The sequence below is a fragment of the Patella vulgata genome, chromosome 3 (assembly GCF_932274485.2).
Source record: "Patella vulgata chromosome 3, xgPatVulg1.2, whole genome shotgun sequence".
Taxonomy (NCBI): domain Eukaryota; kingdom Metazoa; phylum Mollusca; class Gastropoda; family Patellidae; genus Patella; species Patella vulgata.
In genome coordinates, this window is record NC_065881.2 from 36251853 (window position 1) to 36270584 (window position 18732).

An 18732-nucleotide genomic window follows, 5' to 3' on the forward strand; every position below is an offset into this window, starting at 1 on the left:
GATTATTGTCTGGAGGAAAGCCATCGGTGCTGTTGCAAGTTGTTGCTATGAAAATGGCATCTTTTCACGAACAGGTCATATCAATAAGTGACCTGTTTGAAATGTCAACCGTTAGTCCAGTATATGCAACAAATGACATAAACCGATCAAATTATTGCAATGCCATGAGATAACTTGTAGTTTCTATTGTTATGAGATAATTAATATTTTCTATGGTAATGAGATAACTAGTATTTTCTATGACCATGAGATAACTAGTATTCTCTGGTCATGAAGTAAGCAATAACTAGTATTTTCTATTTTCATGGGATAACTAGTATTTTCTATAGTCATGAGATAAGTAGTATTTTCTATTGTCATGAGATACCTGGTATTTTGTATTGTAACGTGCCTTAGGGTGAATCTTGAGTTTTGATTGATAAATTAGACACTGTCGATTGGACAATAACATCCCTCTGTTTTAGTAAGGCGAATAATTGCGTATAAATATTACAGTGTACTTTTTTTTCATTTTGTGCTCAACCATTTCCTCAACTCAAATCTTTATTGACAAATCTTCAAGAAATTCTGCTCAAATGACCATCACACTGTTTTCAAACTTCATCCTTTATCCAAACACATCTCTGAAATACATAAAACAGTAGAAAATCAGTCATAAATTAATTAAAACCGTTTTCGGGCATCATAAATTATTCGTAACTAGGCAGTGTGGGCAATTTTGTTTTGTTTTTGTTTTTTTGCACTCAGCAATGTCTAAGTGGAAATTTTAAATCAAGGTTTGATCAAATGACTAACATTATCCGCCTAATAATGAGTCATTAGTCACAGGAAATCGCTTGAAAATATAATAAGGGAGGCGATGGGCCTAATAACGGGAAATTAAGCCAAAATTGACATTATTGGTTGACAATACGTCAGAACGGTATAGACCTAAATAGCAATCCCAAGAATCCTAGGCATTACATAGTTTTATAAGATATTTTGTGGATGTAAGTAAGAACTGCTCTTTTCTAAACAAGAACTAGCAATAAAATTGTGTTGACGGTCTGCAAATAAAATAATAAAGGTCAAAAACTCATCCATTTTATTATACGCCCACATTTTTATGTGCACGTATTATGCCGTCGCCCCTGTTTGTCCATCCGTCCGTCCGTCCACAATTTGTTTGTGGACACTCTACAGGTCACAATTTTTATCTGATTTCAACGAAACTTGAAATATAGGTTATCTCCCTAAGATCTCGATCGCTTTCGATATTGGCATGTATCGGACCATATAGAGGTCACAATTTTTATCCTATTTTGTTGAAACTTGAAATGTAAGTTTATAACCCAAACATCTCACTTCCTTTCGATATTCGCGCATATCGGACCGTAACTTCCTGAAGTATGTCGCCTGATTGTACGAAAAATCGCGTTTTTAGCTTCTGGACCCTATAGAGGTCACAATTTTTATCCGATTTGAAAAACTGTTTGAATATATCACCGTTACACCCTAAGCCTAAGGGTGGTTGAGTTCGAATTTCGTAAAAATCGGACCAAAACTGGCAGACAAAATGGCCGCCCCTCGTACTCAGATAGTGTAAAAATATGGTATATCAAGGTTGTGGACCCTCTAGAGGTCACAATTTTCTTTTGATTTTGATGAAACTTTAAATGTAAGTTTATAACTCAAAAATCTTGGTTCCTGTCGATTCGCATATCGTATCTTAACTTCATAAATTATGGCCCTGATTGTACGAAAAATCGCGTTTTTAGCTTGAGGTCCCTCGAGAGGTCACAATTATTATCCGATTTAAAAAAAAAACGTTCAAATATATCACTGTTACACTGTAATTTTGGTTGAGTTCGAATTTCGTGAAAATCGGACGAAAAATGCCGTACAAAATGGCCGCCCCTCGTACACAATTAGTCTAAACATTTTGTATATCAAAGTTGTGGACCCTCTCGAGGTCACAATTTTGATCTGACTTTGATGAAACTTGAAATGCCTGTTTATAACCCAAAGATCTTGAATCCTTTCGATATTCGGGCATATCGGATGGTAACTTCCTGAATTATGGCCCCTGATTGTATGAAAAATCATGTTTTTAGCTTGTGGTCCCTCTAGCGGTCACAATTATTATCCGATTTAAATATATCACCGTTACACCGTAATGTTTATTGAGATTGAATTTCGTGAAAATCGGCCTAAAATTGCCGGACAAAATGGCCGCCCCTCGTACGCAAATAGTGTATAACATCTTTTATATCAAGGTTGCCAAGGTTGTAGACCCTCTAGAAGTCACAATTTTGATCCGATTTTGATGAAACTTGAAATACATGTTTATATCCCAAAGATCTTGGTTCCTTTTGATATTCGCGCATATCGGATCGTAACTTCCTGAATTATGGCCACTGATTGTACGAAAAATCACGTTTTTAGCTTGTGGTCCCTGTAAGGGTCACAATTTTTATCCGATTTAAAAAAAAACCATGTGAATATATCACCATTACACACTAAGATCTTGGTTCCTTTTGATAATCGCGCATATCCGAACGTAACTTCCTGGATTGTGGCTCCTGATTGTTCGAAAAATCGCATTTTTAGCTTGCACAATTTTTTTCCGATTTTAAAACCCGATTAAATATATCACCGTTCCACCATAATGAAGGTTGAATTCGAATTTCGGGAAAATCGAAATGAAACTGCCTGACCAAATGGCTGCTCTATGTACGCAAATTGTGTAAACGTATGCAATATGAAGGTTGTGGACCCTCTAGAGGTCACAATTTTTATCCGATTTTGATGAAACTTGAAACATATCTTTATATCCTAAAGATCTCAGTCCCTTTTGATATTTGCGCATTTCAGACCATAACTTTCAGGATTATTGCCCCTGATTGTACAAAAATCATGTTTGTTTTTAGCTTGTTCACTATCTATCTCTTGCAAAATATGGGCGTATCCTGCCTGGCAGCCGCTGGTTATAAACTTCGAAAGAAGCTAAGTCATCATATTGTAGCTAAGAGTTACCCCTGTCTCGTCTCGTATTTCAATCACGGCTGGCATTACGACTACCGGTAAAAAACCCCAAACAAACCCGCACTAAGACTATCTTACTAATCTTCGAACGTTAAAAACATTTTATTGGAAATATCTGAATAAAATTTTCTTTCAATATTATTTACCAGCGACCCGAGACTTTTAAAACTGAATTTATCTTGGCATGGATTTGACAATTAATTCGGCACACCTCGTGTTAAACAAGAAGGCGAGGTTTACCGAATGCCGACCACAGTGTAGTCGCCATCGTCGCGGCGATTGAAGGAGGAAGACCAGCTTGCGCTCAGGTAACCCGTCTTGGGTCCCAATTGTCTCAGAACATGCCTATTGGACAATAACACCTCTCTAACTGCGAAACAGGTAGTCTTTATCTCCCATTTGCCATGAGATACGTGGTATTTTCTATTGTCATGAGATAACTAGTATATTCTATAGACGGAAGGATCGTCCATGATCATTATAACTAGAGGCGTTTTTGTGAGTCGATTAGATTAGGTTTTGATTTGCTAGTACGATTTGGTATGATTTCGATTTGATTAGCTATGGTCCACAAATGTGAAATTTGATAATTACGATTTGGTAAGATGGCTGCCACCACGGACACCGATCAGAAAAAAAATTGTCTCTGCTAACATGACGAGGGGGGCGTGTGTTTCACGTGTAGTCCAAGTTACCTACAGATTACAGTGACACTGCTGGCACCCAGAGGGCCTAAAATTGCTTAGAGCCAGAGGTGATCTAACATTCTTGTGGACTATAAAGTTAACATTAAAGGGGCTAAATCGCTAACATTTGGGACCTAGAAATTGACAAAAGTGGGTCGCAATGCATATAATACTGTAATATGAATGTATATAAACTGATTTACATTCAATGGTTTCCGTTTTTACTCCAATTTCAAATCCATTATGTTCGGCGAAATAAGCCAGCAGTCTCAAGCGAGTGCAAATTTCTAGCGTCTGGTTATTCCAGTTTACATACGCCGTTTGATTTGGTGCAATGTGTCTAGCCTCGTCCCTCGAGTCTCTTGATACAACTAGGTCTGAAGCACATTATGGTACACGATTCGTGTACCAATGGTAAAATGTTTATTTTGTCTTAAATATTGGATATCAAAAGCCCATCTTTTCCCGTTAAGATCACAACATGAATGTTGATATAATTTGACAAATAAATCGTGTTTTCAATGTTGAAGATTTTGGATTATATTGAGTTAGAAACTTAGCTACTTTAAACACATCAAATGCGTTTTAAAAAAACATTTTTTATGGAGAAAAACAACAATAAGCATTAAAAATTACTTACGATGTCGAACATTCCGCCATTTTGAAAACCTCAAATCTAATCGCCTAAACACCTCCTGGGACGATTAGGTCGATTTGCCTAATCAGTTGAGTTAAATCGTTTCACAAATGTAACGATTAGCATAATCAACTTGGTTCACAAATGCGTATAGTAGCTAATCGGTCTAATCTAATCGGTTCACAAAAACGCCTTAGTATTCTAGATTTTCATCAATGATGTAATACTGATTTGGGTTAATGCATTCCCCATTCGAATTATAATTATACCAGCTATTTTTTTTGTTAATTCTTTTGCTTACGTGGTGGGTATGTATTCCTTTCAGTATCGGGTTTTGTTTTGTTGGTGTAGTAAACATTTTATAAACATATTTAAATTGTGATTTACTTCAAATCTCATCAAATCGTTTACATCTTACCATTATATTTATTCATAGAATTCCGTCATTTTGAAGTCAGATCGTCGTGAAAATTGTTGAGACCGAAAACAACATGTATAGCCTAACTGTGTCGGTCATATTATCCCCGCCTGTCCATTTACTTGGTTAACAGATGAATCAATACTAGTCTTTAAAGGGATTAATAATTGGTGTATATTGAAAATTATGTCTATATTAGAAACTATATCTTGTTATTTTGATACTGTAACATAATTCTTCTTATTCCTGCAGCTGGACAAGGACAAAACCTCGCAGGCGGCACAGCACTAGGTATATATAACCGTATTATATCTAACCTAATAATAATCTTAATAGCACCTTTTTTACTTGAAATTTATGTATAATTAATTCCTAGAAAAGGGTTTTAGAGTTGCTCCTATTGAATTTGTGCATAGGTTTTCAACAACCGACATCGCCTGTTACCGGGGCAGATCCATCAGCGACTAAACCAATACAGCAAGCGCGGACCCCGGCTTCACCCCCACAAGCTCAATCACCAGTGCAACCAGCACAATCTGCTTCCTCCAATATAGGTATATTTTGTACCGAATTGTCTGGTTATCGCTGTAACGCTTTCATTAACCAGTATAATATACATATTTTTGTTTTTACATAAGCTTTATTGCTAATAATGCTGCCTTGGTCTTACAACAGGCATCTGAACTGAAATTATAGCAGTATTTCCAAATTAACAGTTTAAGCTAATGACCTCAAACGTTTTTCATTAAAGATACATTATGTAAGATTTAGATAAAGAACTAGCCATTTTTGCTACAATAGTTCGAAAGTAGGTGATGTAAAATGAATAATTTGAAAATTTCATTCAAATTACTGTATTGCAAGCGAAGATATTAGCCTTTGAAGGTTTGACAGACGTGTGCAATAATTTCAACCACCGTATTGGTTGATCGAAGCTAAGTCTCGGTCCTCCATATTTGATTAAATCAAAGTATCGCTGAACCATTCTAATCTATTTAATATCGGAGAAATCTGATGCCATCGAGAGTTGATTAAGGCCTAGATCAGTTAATTAATGTCTATTTAATACTTTAGAAAACATTTCAGGCCTAAAGAAAGACCCGCAATAGGCAGATTTAGCTCTTGCATAATGCATGTTTAAAAAGGCCTATTTTTGGCTAATTTACTGTACAACATTATATCATGGTATTTCTAGTGTTTATTGGACTGTGATTAAGCTATTACACCAAGTTTTTTCGCATTATGCTGGATGTACTCAAATGCATGAACTGTGCCAATACCTTCATATTATTACGCATTTTGCTTAATGTAACTTAATAAAAATAAAAATAATAAAAAAAACACATAAAAATATCAACAAACTGTGTTTGTGTGTTTTAACACAATTATAATTCTTTTGTACTACTAGTCTTGCATTTTTATACGCCCACATTTTCATGTGGACGTATATTGTCGTCCCCCCCGTTCGTCCACGTCCGTCCTTGGTGAACACTCTACAAGTCACAATTTTTATCCGATGTCAACGAAACTTGAAATATAGGTTTATCTCCCTAAGATCTCGACTCGTTTCGATATTGGCATGTATCGGACCGTAACTTCATGGATTATGGCCCCTGATTGTTCGAAAAATCACGTTTTTAGCTTGTGGACCCTATAGAGGTCACATTTTTTATCCGATCTTGATAAAACTTGAAATACATGTTTATGAACCAAAGATCTTGGTTCCTGTTGATATTTGCGCATATCGGATTGTAACTTCCTGGATTATAACCCTTGATTGTATGAAAAATCGTGTTTTAAGCTTGTGGTCCCTCTAGAGGTCACAATTATTATCCGATTTAAAAAAAAAAAGTTTGAATATACCACCGTTACACGGTCATTATGGTTGAATTCGAATTTCGTGAAAATCAGACCAAAACTGCCGGACAAAATGACCGTCCCTTGTACGCTAATAGTGTAAAATATGGTATATCAAGGCTGTGGACTCTCTAGAAGTCACAATTTTGATCCGATTTTGATGAAACTTGAAATGCGTGTTTATAACCCAAAGATATCGGTTCCTGTCGATATTCGCTCATATCGGACCGTTACTTCTTGGATTATGGCCCCTGATTGCACAAAAAATATTATTTTTAGCTCGTTATCTGTCCATCTCTTGAGATATGTGTTCGTATCTTGCATGACAACCGCTTGTCTTTTAACAATTTCTTGTTTAACATTATATCGCACGATATGATCTCTTTAAAATAACGCTGGGTTCACGTTAGATACATTTGACTGATAGTATAATAAAAGACATGGAACGAATTCAATGTTAAAACACGCACATCGGTTAACCATTAGTTATTCTAGCTTATATTCTTATAAATATTAAGCTAAGATGTAATGCTATCCTGTTTAATATTTCTGTTTATCCAATCGCCTACCATGCTGAGCTGAAAGCATGGAGGAGCGTGGCTGTTATTACTTCCAATAATCAATTGTACAAATATATTTGTTTCAGATACTAATCCAGGGGTCAATCCTGCTGCTACAGGTACATCTGCTACTAATGGATTAAATGGTAAGCTAATAGACCATATAGTGTAAAAGTTGATCCTTATTAAATAATATCTTTGAGTTCTGAAATAACTAGATATATTATTTATTTCGTTTCAAACCAAATATGTGTTTTCATTTCAATCACTTCATTATTAAACCAAAAAACGACAAATTAATAAATACATAAATTACAATATGGCAATTGTAAATGTTATTTTCGCTTGAAGCGTGAACATCAGTAAATGAAGGGAAAAGTTATCGAGAATTGTTCTGCTTCGCTAGAATGTTCTGAACCATCATCGTGAATGTCGTTACACATTTAAAATAGGCTCGTACTGATATGGAAGAACATTCAGACCGAAATCAATGTAGAACAAGCTGTCACTTTATACTGCCTATGCCATATGCGATAATAAGGAAAATGCATCGGCTACTAAACGAGCGTCGTCTATGACGTCGTGTCACGTGTATTTCAGTAATTGCGGAAATGTGTTTTGTAACGTTATTTGTTACTAAAAATGATCTTAGTAAATGATAAAATTTTACTGTAGCATTCTCCTTTAAACTATCCAAACAGTAATACTTTATTCTTCATTTTCCAGCTGAAACCATGCAAATGATGAGGTCATTGGGCTTAGTCAAAAAATAAGGTAAATAATTTATCATCCTTCAGCCCATATATTACTTCCGGGTCAAATGACCACTGATCTAGCAGTTCCGTCTCTTCGATTTATTATTCTATTTGAGAACATTATAAGAAAACGATTTTCAAGTCCATACAACAATTTTAATTTATAGTTTACCTCTGAACATTTGCTTATACCATGTACTATTATTTTTTCAGATATTCACTAACTGTGGGTTACTATAAGAGTTACAATATAGAAGTATTATTACTGGTGTACATATTAGATATAACCAACAGTTTTGAAACTACTATAGTTTGTGATGTTTATAACTTGTGCTTTAAGACATTTATATGTTTGTAATCGATTCTGCTAAGAATAAATCGATACTGTGATTACGTAGAATATGTTTGTTATCATTTATCTAATCTACCCGATGATTCTAAGTCTTCCCTTTCCTTACTTCATTTACTTAGTGAGTATGGCGCTGGCTCGCTAATTTGGAGGTCCCTGGTTCGATGTCTGTCTTGGTCGAGAAAGTTCACCCGGGTGGTTCCTGTTGTCAGTAGTACTGGTCGGGGGTCTGGCAAGGGGAACGTCGTCTTCGGATTGGACTAAAAACTCGGGGTCCAGTCAACACAACGGCGTGTACGTAAAAGAATCGCCCACAGGTGGAATTCGAAATAAGTGTAGGCTCTAGCGTCACTGTCCAGGCAAAAGGTCCTTCATACCACACTACATGCCGTGTGTTCGTCTTCAATGACCCAAATGCATCCGAAAAGTAGACCGTTAAACCGCATTTCATTTCATTTAAGGGATCCGCCATAAGGTAAATCAAATCTAAGACCGTATACCTTCAAATTGCTCATGTTGCTAGAAAGGTATCTCAGCCTGTGCTTGACACAAATCATGAATTCCACGTGCTATATTTTCCTATAAATAGCTGTCAAGCAGCATGATTGCTCTCAAAATGGAGAAATTTGAACACGTTTACACCAAAGTGTACTGAATTCACAAGGGGCAGGATCAGCACTGAAGACGAACCCGGGTCTGATTGCTCTTGACCATCCAAGATAAAGTTGATGCTGTTCGCGACACAATAATACAGGACAGACGAGTAACTGTTAGACAGTTAGTTATTGCACACGAAATGAGCAAAACATCAGTGGAACGAATAAACCATAAACATTTGCAGATGAACAACGCTTCTGCCCGTTGGGTGCCCAGAATGTTGAACGAACAAGAACCAGCGGCTGCCAGGCAGGATACGCCCACATTTTGCAAGAGGTGGAAAGAAAAATAGCTAAAAACAAAAGTGATTTCTTTGTACAATCAGGGGCAATAATCCAGAAAGTTATGGCCTGAAATGTGCAAATATCAACAGGGACAGAGATCTTTGGTATATAAAGATGTTTTAAGTTTCATCAAAATCGGATAAAAATTGTGACCTCTAAAGGGACCACAACCTTCTTATTACACACGTCTACACAATTTGCGTACAAAGAGCGGCCACTTTCTCGGGCAGTTTCATTCCAATTTTCCCGAAATTCGAATTCAACCTTCATTATGGTGGAATGGTGATATATTATAAACGGTTTTTAAAATCGGAAAAAAAATTGTGCAAGCTAAAAATGCGATTTTTCGAACAATAAGGAGCCATAATCCAGGAAGTTACGTTCGGATATGGTGATGTATTTAAATGGTTTTTAAAATCGAAAAAAAAATTGTGACCTCTAGAGAATCCGCAAGCTAAAAATGCGATTTTTCGAACAATCAGGGACCATATTATCCGCTATTATCAAAAGGAACCAAGATCTTAGTGTGTAATGGTGATATATTCACACGTTTATTTTTTTTAAGGATACAAAATTGTGACCTCTACAGGGACCACAAGCTAAAAACGTGATTTTTTGTGCAATCAGGGGCCATAATTCAGGAAGTTATGGTCCGATATGTGCGAATATCGACAGGAACCAAGATCAGTAGGTTATAAACATACATTTCAAGTTTCATCAAAATCAGATGAAAATTGTGACCTCCAGAGGGTCCACAACCCTGATACACAATATTTTGACACTATGTATTTGCGCACGAGCGGCGACCATTTGGTCCGTCAATTTCAGTCCGATTTTTCAAATCGGATAAAAATTGTGACCTCTATGGGGTCCACAAGCTAAAAACGCATTTTTCGTACATTCAGGGGCCATAATTCAGGAAGACACGGCGATCCGAGGGATATAAACATACATTTCTAGTTTAAACAAAATCGGATAAAAATTGTGACCTCTGCAGTGTTTACAAGCTAAAAACGTGATTTTTCGTACAATCAGGGACCATAATCCATGAAGTTACAGTCCGATACATGCCAGTATCGACAGGAGCCGAGATTTGAGGGTGATAAACCTATATTTCAAGTTTCATTGAAATCGGATAAAAATTGCGACCTGCAGAGTGTTCACAAACAACCGTGGACGGACGGACGGACAGGGGCGACGACAATATAAAAACGTCCGAGAGTCAGGTTATCAGGGGCGAGTTCAGGAATTTGAGTAGCGGTGCGTCCAAGTTTGGCTTGAGGTATGAGAGATCCCCCAAGAATTCTATAAAATCAGAAACTCTAAAACAATATGTCTGCTCATTTAGGTGCATGTATGTACAGGGTAAGAATGGAGAGAGGTCTAAACGGCGGCAATGATTCGCACGTTGTTTGTTCGGCGTTATTTCGATGAATGTAGGAGAAAAAATATGCGCTGCGCTTCCCCGAACTTCGCCGACTTCCCACAACTCAAATCTTTCCTCGGGGGCCGAAGATCTGGGATGGATGATGAGGTCATCACTGCCGTGGAGGAGATTGTATGGTTACGTAACAATCAGCGGTTTTCTGAAGGGTTAAATATGCTGGAGAAACGGTGGAACAAGTGCATTGATGTCAAGGGGGATTATGTTGAAAAATAAGTACTGCACATTACTTAGGAAGGTCGGAAACTTTTGGGACACCCCTCAATCCTGGCATATAAAGATAAAATCCATCATCAAATGCGGCTGAAAGTCATCAATCTGTCTAAATTGCCTCTATGATCGGGCCACTCAAATCTAAATAATTAGCACTCAGGCAACATACTGTGTGGACGGACCATACAGTATGCGTAAAATGGTCACCGGTATTCGCTTTTTGTACATTCTGTGTTCCAACTGCATATTGTAATCCTGTGGATAGCTGCTTTATATCTTAGACTAAGCACGACTGTCTAGGCAAATTAACACACATAGCAACTTCGTTACTTCGTCTAATTTTAACAAGGTTTATTGTAAATAATGGTAATTATAGGACTGTGACGAAAAAATAATTCAACTCAGAGTAGGGTAATATCCTTAAATCAAAAATCATGTAACATGGGGTGCATGTCTATATTTATAGCAATTTTGTTTTTTCCCTTTCCTGCCGGTTGAATAACATTTATTTTTGTGTTTGAATTTATATTTTCTTCAAGGTGTTGGAGAATATTAGGATTTTGAGATGGAAATCATCTACCGGTCCTAGAAACATAAACCCAGAGTCTTATCTTTAATACATGATTGAGACAATATGTTGAACTCTTCAAGTTTGTAAAGATTAAGATCATCGGAATTTAAATCAAGCGGTTACTAAGCAAGATACGCCCACATTTTGAAAGAGATGGGCAGAAACAAGCTAAACAAAACTGCGATTTTTCGTACAATCTAGGGCCTTAATCCAAGATGTTGCGGTCCGACATGCGTCTATATAGAAAGGAACAGGGATTTTTAGGAATATAAACATGTTAAATCAAAATCGGATAAAACTGTGACCTCTAAAGGGCCCGCAACCATGGTATTATACCATTGGGTGATGCTAATTGTAGGTCGGATTGGAAGGTTCGGGAATTTCCGATGATTGTCGAATCCATTCCCATAAATGAGTATTTTGGGGGGAATACCAACCCTAACACTAACCCTTTTTAGAAGACTGAACTTGGATCCAATTTACCATTTACCCCTCTTAAAGGGTTAGTGATAGTATTCCCCAAAATACTCATTTATATAAAGCTGCCACTGCGGATTAAACTTCAGTCCAATGTACCGTCGGAAATTCTCGAACATCCCCAACCGGCCTACAATTAGCATCACCCTATACGATTTGCGTGAAGGGGAGCGGTCATTTTCTCAGTGCTACGTCCGATTTTCACAAAATTCAAATTCAACCGTCATTATGATGTAACAGTGATATGTTTGAACGGGTTTTAAAATTAAATAAAAAATTGTGACCTCTAGAGGGTTAACGAGCTAAAAGCGTGATTGTTCGTACAATCAGAAACAATATAATGAAGTATACTACGGTCCGATATGCGCCAATATGGATGGGAACCGAGATCTTTGGGATATAAACATATGTTTTAAGTTTCGTCAAAATCGAATAAAAATTGAATTCATAAGTTAAACAAGCCAACAAGTGAGGCTGATGCCCCCTGCCACAATTCGTCCTTTTCAAAAGCAACCAAACTGATTAGCTATACTTAGTCTAAGTATAAAATGTTCACGATCAAACTCTGTAAATGATTTGAAGTACCTAGTAGTGAAACTCTATACTAAGTTTCATCACTCTCCATCAGTTAGAATCAAAGTTATCTTGTCCCAAAGCACCGACCAAATAAATTGTTTAGCTCTGCTAGGCTTTAGCGGGAAATGTTAATCTTGAACTCAGTCCTGACATTCACCTAATGAACATCTACATCAAGTTTAAACATTCTACTACCTCAATTAAAAGCAGAGTTGTTATGTTCCAAAGTCTTAACCAATCAAATTGCTTATCGCTACTTAGACTAAGCAGTAAATTCTCATCATCAAACATAGTCAAGGTATTGGTATAATGAAAATATGATCGGAATTTCATAGTACTGTCTGCACTGTCGTCTTCAACTGTGCAGGCTATGTAACAGTCTTTTTTTCAATTAGAAAATTATCAATTAATTTTTGTAAATCAGTTAAACGTGACATTTCGTTAAGATTTTGAGTCGCCGGCGTCGTTTTCTGTTATTATTGTCTTTAATTATTCACACATGGCCGTGGGATATTTGAAAGGACGGCTTTCATTGGTTGATTTAATATAGATATTAATTCCTAGCTAGTGATTGGTGGACTTAATACACATATTAAATCGATTTAATATCTATAATAAATCGATTTAATATACATATTAAAAACGGTTCTCTCACTGGTTGATTTAATACAAATATTATTTCCTAGCTAGTGATTGGTGGACTTAATATCGATATAAAATGGAATTAATATAGATATTAAAAACGATGCCCTCATTGGTTGACTTAATACGCACATTAAATGTTGAATTAATATATTCTTGTGCTGGTGCCTACTCTTATATCGAATTCCAAATACCATGGGGTCTCTTATGTGCACGCCAATGTGTGAACGGCAGCATAATGTTTCTTCCCACCCGAACGACTATACGTTGTCCCTTGCCAGGCGTCACTAATAATGTGCTATAAGGGAAAGTTTGCCGGACAGTGGAAAATCCCAATGAGCTTTCTCGGCCAACACCGGGAAAAAACACGAAACCACCTAATTAACGAGCCAATGTCTGATTCACTCAACGAGCCACAGCGGCGGCGCCCACCAAACAAAATGTAAACAATTTTTTTTTCTGATAGGTATGTTATGTTTGCGGTGCTACCATACGTAGGGCACTTGATAGTGGTTCTTTATCGGTATCTGATAACGATATTGAAGTAAACTTCACTGGTTCACCAATATCAACATTTCCAATAGCTGCTTAAGATGAAATCAAATCCATCATTTCTACACCCTCTTCCCAACCCATCTTGTTAAAAGCTGTTCTACAGAACTTTGTCCTATTCTTTGTGGCATTGTGAATACATCATTATCTACTGGAAAATTTCCTGATGTGTTGAAAGAAGCATTGGTCTTTCCACTTCTCAAGAAGAGTACATTAGATTACAATGTCTTGAAAACCTACAGACCTGTCTCAAACCTGTCTTTCATCTCCAAACTTATTGAAAAGGTTGTAGCAGCACGTTTCAAAGCCCATCTGAAGTTACACAATCTTAACGAACCCTTCCAATCAGCTTGCAGAAGCAAACATAGTACAGAAGTAGCCTTAACTCGTGTGAATAACAATATCCTTACTAGTCTTGACAATAAAAAGGTGGTGTCACTGGTTCTTCTTTATTTAAGTGCCGCCTTCCACACAATCGACCAGTCTCTACTGTTAAAACGGCTTCATGACGTTTTCGGACTCGAGGGTAGTGTGCTGAATTGGTTCCGGTCATATCTCACATCTCGCCACCAATCTGTTACGTCCTTAGTCAATAATGTTAAGTCTTCATCTGTGGAGCTTAAATTCGGCGTGCCTCAAGGATCGGTGCTCGGACCGTTGCTCTTTACCGCTTATACCACTCCTCTGGGGCGTATTTTGAAGTCATTCAATCTGAATTATCATATCTATGCTGATGATACTCAACTCTACATTTCAATTAAACCCGAAAATGAATCTCTTCGAGTGTCTAAACTTGAATCGGGCATTGATGCTATTAAGTGCTGGATGAAAAAGAACTTCTTAAAGCTCAATGATGAAAAAACAGAGTTCTTGCAAATCGGTTCTAATCATCTTTTATCCAAAATATCTGTTAGTAATATCTCAATCGGTAATTTTGTGGTTAACCCAGTAAATAGCGTTCGAAATCTTGGTGTAATTTTGGATAAGAATATCAACATGAATGCTCACATCCCCTCACATCTGATCCGTAATTTCCTTGACAGTAACTCTACAAAACTGTTAATTAACTCTTTGGTCACCTCACGTCGAGACTACCGCAACTCATTACTCTACAACTTACCAGCATATCAAATTAATAGACTGCAGAAGATTTAAAACAAAAGTACAAGAATTGTTACAAGAACTAAATTATACACCAATATTACCCCCATTTTGAAAGAACTCCACTGGCTACCGTTTAAGACCAGAATCGATTTTAAAATTCTCATGCTGACTTTTTTGTGCTTTGTCATGTGATGACTCTTCAACCCTACCACCCTAGCAGAAATCTTCGTTCCGAAACTAAGTATCTTATAAAATCAGTAACTGCAAACTCTTCTTTCTGTAGACGCCCCTTTGCTTTTGCGTCAGCGTGGTCAGGTGGGCTTTAGGATGATCTGGCTTGAGGAAAGCCCCAACATATTTGGTTAGATTTTTAAAAAATATATATGGATCTCTGTTTCTGGTAAGTTTCAGCCATGTAACTGATGTCCATATAAAAAGCCCCATTTTTAGGGTGCGGTCGGACATACTTCAGAGCGATCTGACTTGGGGAAAGCCCCAAAATTTTGGTTAGATTTTTGAAAATTGTGTGGATCTTTGTTTCTGGTAAGTTTCAGCCATGTAACTGATGACCATATTATTAGCCCCGTGAGGCGATATTGGGCGTGGTCTGAAAATTTTGGTTAAATTTGTGAAATATTTACTCCGACTATGGATAGGCTACCATTGTCCCTAGATAGATTTCAGCCATGTAACTTATGACCTAATTTTAGGCCCCCTAGCTGCGGCCTACTTTCTGGTGCTCCTGCGGCTATACGCCCCAACTGTGCCCGATCTGACCAACTGATTTTTACTCGTACGGACACCTACTACAAATTTGGGAGGTCAAACCTTTTGTAACGTAACTGATGACCATATTATTTTGTCATTTGCTCCGGGACTATATAGTTTCATCTATCATCTATCACAGTGGCAATCAATATCACTTATATAAATCGAAATGACTGAATTAATGGCAGCGGCGCTATGTCCCATCTGAACGACTATACGTTGTCCCTTAAATTGCCAAACACTGGGTATTTCGTTTGATTAGAGCTAAACCCAGAGAGGGATTTCACGGGGCATTGTTTCAGGTATATGTGGGTCCTGTACCACTGAAAAGAAGGGGGAACCACGCCGGAAAAATTACTAATATGACTATGAACTTTCACGGCCAACACCTGGATCGATGGAACCTCCAATGTTAGCGGGCCCAACGGCTCACTCCCCGAGATTCTCTATACCTCAACGTTTGTAGCTATACCTAGGTTATGTTATGGATTTAACATTGAACTAATTCAAAGTCAATGGAGAAATAATCTGGGTGCTAACTTCACTTTATATTTCGTACTAAGTAATGGGAAAATAGCTAATTCTAGCGTTTAACTGGTGTTATCATTTATTATTGTGTCAATACGTAAGAACGTGTTAGATAATAAGTTATATGTTATTTCGTTTCGGGTTAATATATATCCGATTCGGAAAAGAAACTTTACTGAACCCGATCTCCGGTACAGAGATCGAACACAAATTGGCAACCTATTCGCCTAGCGGCAAATTCGAGCGATCAAGCTGGCAACCTTTTCGTTGGCAACCTATTCAGAATAAAGAACAGAATCGCCCAAACTCATCTATATTTATCAATCAATAAAATCCAACGTTATGTATAAAATGAAAGTAGAATATAATATACCGTACGCTAATACAATATTAAGCTATTCCTTTAGCTCAGAATTGGGGTGTAATTTCGGGTTATCGTACAAAATTCTTAGCATCTTACTTCATATGTTCTGAAAGGTAATGAAATAAGCTTTCCAAAAATTATTCATAAAAGTTAGCACAATCATATTAAAGTTACTTTTAAAATCACAAGATAATTATATATCAAAAAAGCATAACTGGCGATTTCGGCGTTCATCGTATATTATCTGAGTTACAGAAAAACATTTAGGAATTCGATAGAAAACTACGATTACTGGAATTTTTTGATGGCGCAGAAGAAAGTGATATATCCTTAGTCCGCAATAAATCAAATTTCGTTCCTCCAAAGTCACGAGATGAGCATTTAGAACTTTACCTCAAAACTATTTCCACCTGTCACAAACAAACAACTGATAGCACAAAGAGAAATATTAATGGCAAGGAACAACAAGCATTTAATGAATGACGAGAACATCATAATAAAAGAAGCTGATAAAGGTGGTGCCATTGTGATAATGGACAGAGAATTTTACCGAGAGAACATTTTGGAACTATTGAACGACAGTGAAAATTATTAGAAGATGCAAACTAACAAAGATACATTCGTGGGGAAAAAAATAAAAAAATCTTACAGAAAAATATTCTGAAGAACTTACCGATAAAGAGGTCAGCTATTTAACACAGTTTACACAAAAAACCTCAAACTTTTATGGACTACCAAAAGTACACAAGTCTAAGTTACTCAACGAAGCGATTAAGAAACAGAACACAGAATATGTAAAGGTAGCCGCACCAACAGTCTTAAAAATGAGGCCAATCGTTGCTGGATCATCTTCACCCACGCACAGACTAAGTAACTTTAATGACATTATCTTAAAGCCACTGTGTGAGAAAGTTCCAAGCTTCCTTCGTGACAGTGTTGATTTTTTGAATAATCTACCAGAAAAAGCGAAAGAATTACAATACTCGCATCCTTTGATGTCGTCAGTCTATACACTAGTATTCCACATGATCTAGGAAAAGAAGCAATTTCATTCTGGCTAAACGAATCGGAAGCAACAGGGAGAGGATTTTCCGACTTATTTATTTCTAGATGCTATAGATATCATCCTCAAAGAGAATACCTTCAAATTTGATGACGTAGATTACCAATAAATTCAAGGAACGGCAATGGGTACAAAAATGGTCCCGACCTACGCAACGCTAGTCATGAGATACTTAGAACAAAAATTATATGAACTATTCGGAGAGAAATACTCAAGCGAAGAAACAAATATACTCAAACAAAATTTCAAAAGATTCTTAGACGATTGCTTCATCCTTTGGGATAAACCTGAAAGCGAACTGATACAATTCCACGAAGAGCTATACACTATACACCCACAAATTAAATTCACCATGGAAATGTACCGCGAAAGACTTCCATTCTTGGACGTGTTAGTGTACAAACAAGGTGAAAATATTGGAACAGGCATTTTCTACAAAGGAACGGATACACACCAATATTCAAATTTTTACTCATGCCACCCCAACACACACAAAAAAGAGTATTCCGTTCAACCTAGAATATGCACAATTATCAAAGAAATTAACCTTAGAGATAAGCGCCTTACAGAATTACATCATTTCCCCTTAAAACAACAATATCCCAATCACTTGATTAACGATGGAATAAAGAGAGCCAAGGATATTGAAATAACGGAATTGCGCCGGGTAAATGATAAAGCGCCAGAAAAATCCTTCCACTTATTATCTCTCAGAACCCAAACAATCCTCCGCGATATGCCCACTTAATGGGAATTTGCGGTATATTTCCTCTTTTATATGCTGTTTATGTACTGTCACACGCTTCCGTAATTCATTTGTGGATCCAATGTATAATTCATTACACCCAAGGCGTGTAATTACATATATTACATATGTGACAGAGCATGTCATACTACTATTTATTTTAAATGAAAATTCAAACCCAAACTTAACCAGTGATATTATTTCGTTTTAATTTTTATGAAAAATTATTGTAATTATCTCTCCATAATGACGCTACATAATGACGTAACGCCATTATCTATTATTGCCTTGATTGAAAACCTAACGGCGAAACATGTAGGCATTTAAATAAAATTTCTTTAATGGTGTTTTCTACTTAATCTTTTAGAATGTATGATATCCTTTTACGGTAAGCACCCTTTTAATTTATATATATATATATATATATATATGATTTGGGCATTAGGCAGACCTATTAT

The 18732-nt window shown here is 36.8% G+C and overlaps 1 protein-coding gene across 3 annotated transcripts in view; it reads left to right on the top strand.

The window, feature by feature from the left end:
- The window catches only part of LOC126816700 (mediator of RNA polymerase II transcription subunit 12), a 35003-nt gene extending 26704 nt beyond the window's left edge, over positions 1-8299 (top strand). For 2 of the 3 annotated variants that reach the window (XM_050543436.2, XM_056099704.1), the window contains 5 exons: positions 5018-5056; positions 5182-5319; positions 7269-7328; positions 7909-7956; positions 8151-8299. In XM_050543436.2, coding sequence (XP_050399393.2) covers positions 5018-5056; positions 5182-5319; positions 7269-7328; positions 7909-7955 — 284 coding nt within the window. In that variant the 3' untranslated portion in view covers position 7956; positions 8151-8299. The remainder of the gene's footprint in view (positions 1-5017; positions 5057-5181; positions 5320-7268; positions 7329-7908; positions 7957-8150) is intronic. The other variant, XM_050543440.2, reaches the window with a different exon arrangement.
- The last annotated feature ends 10433 nt before the right edge of the window (positions 8300-18732 follow it).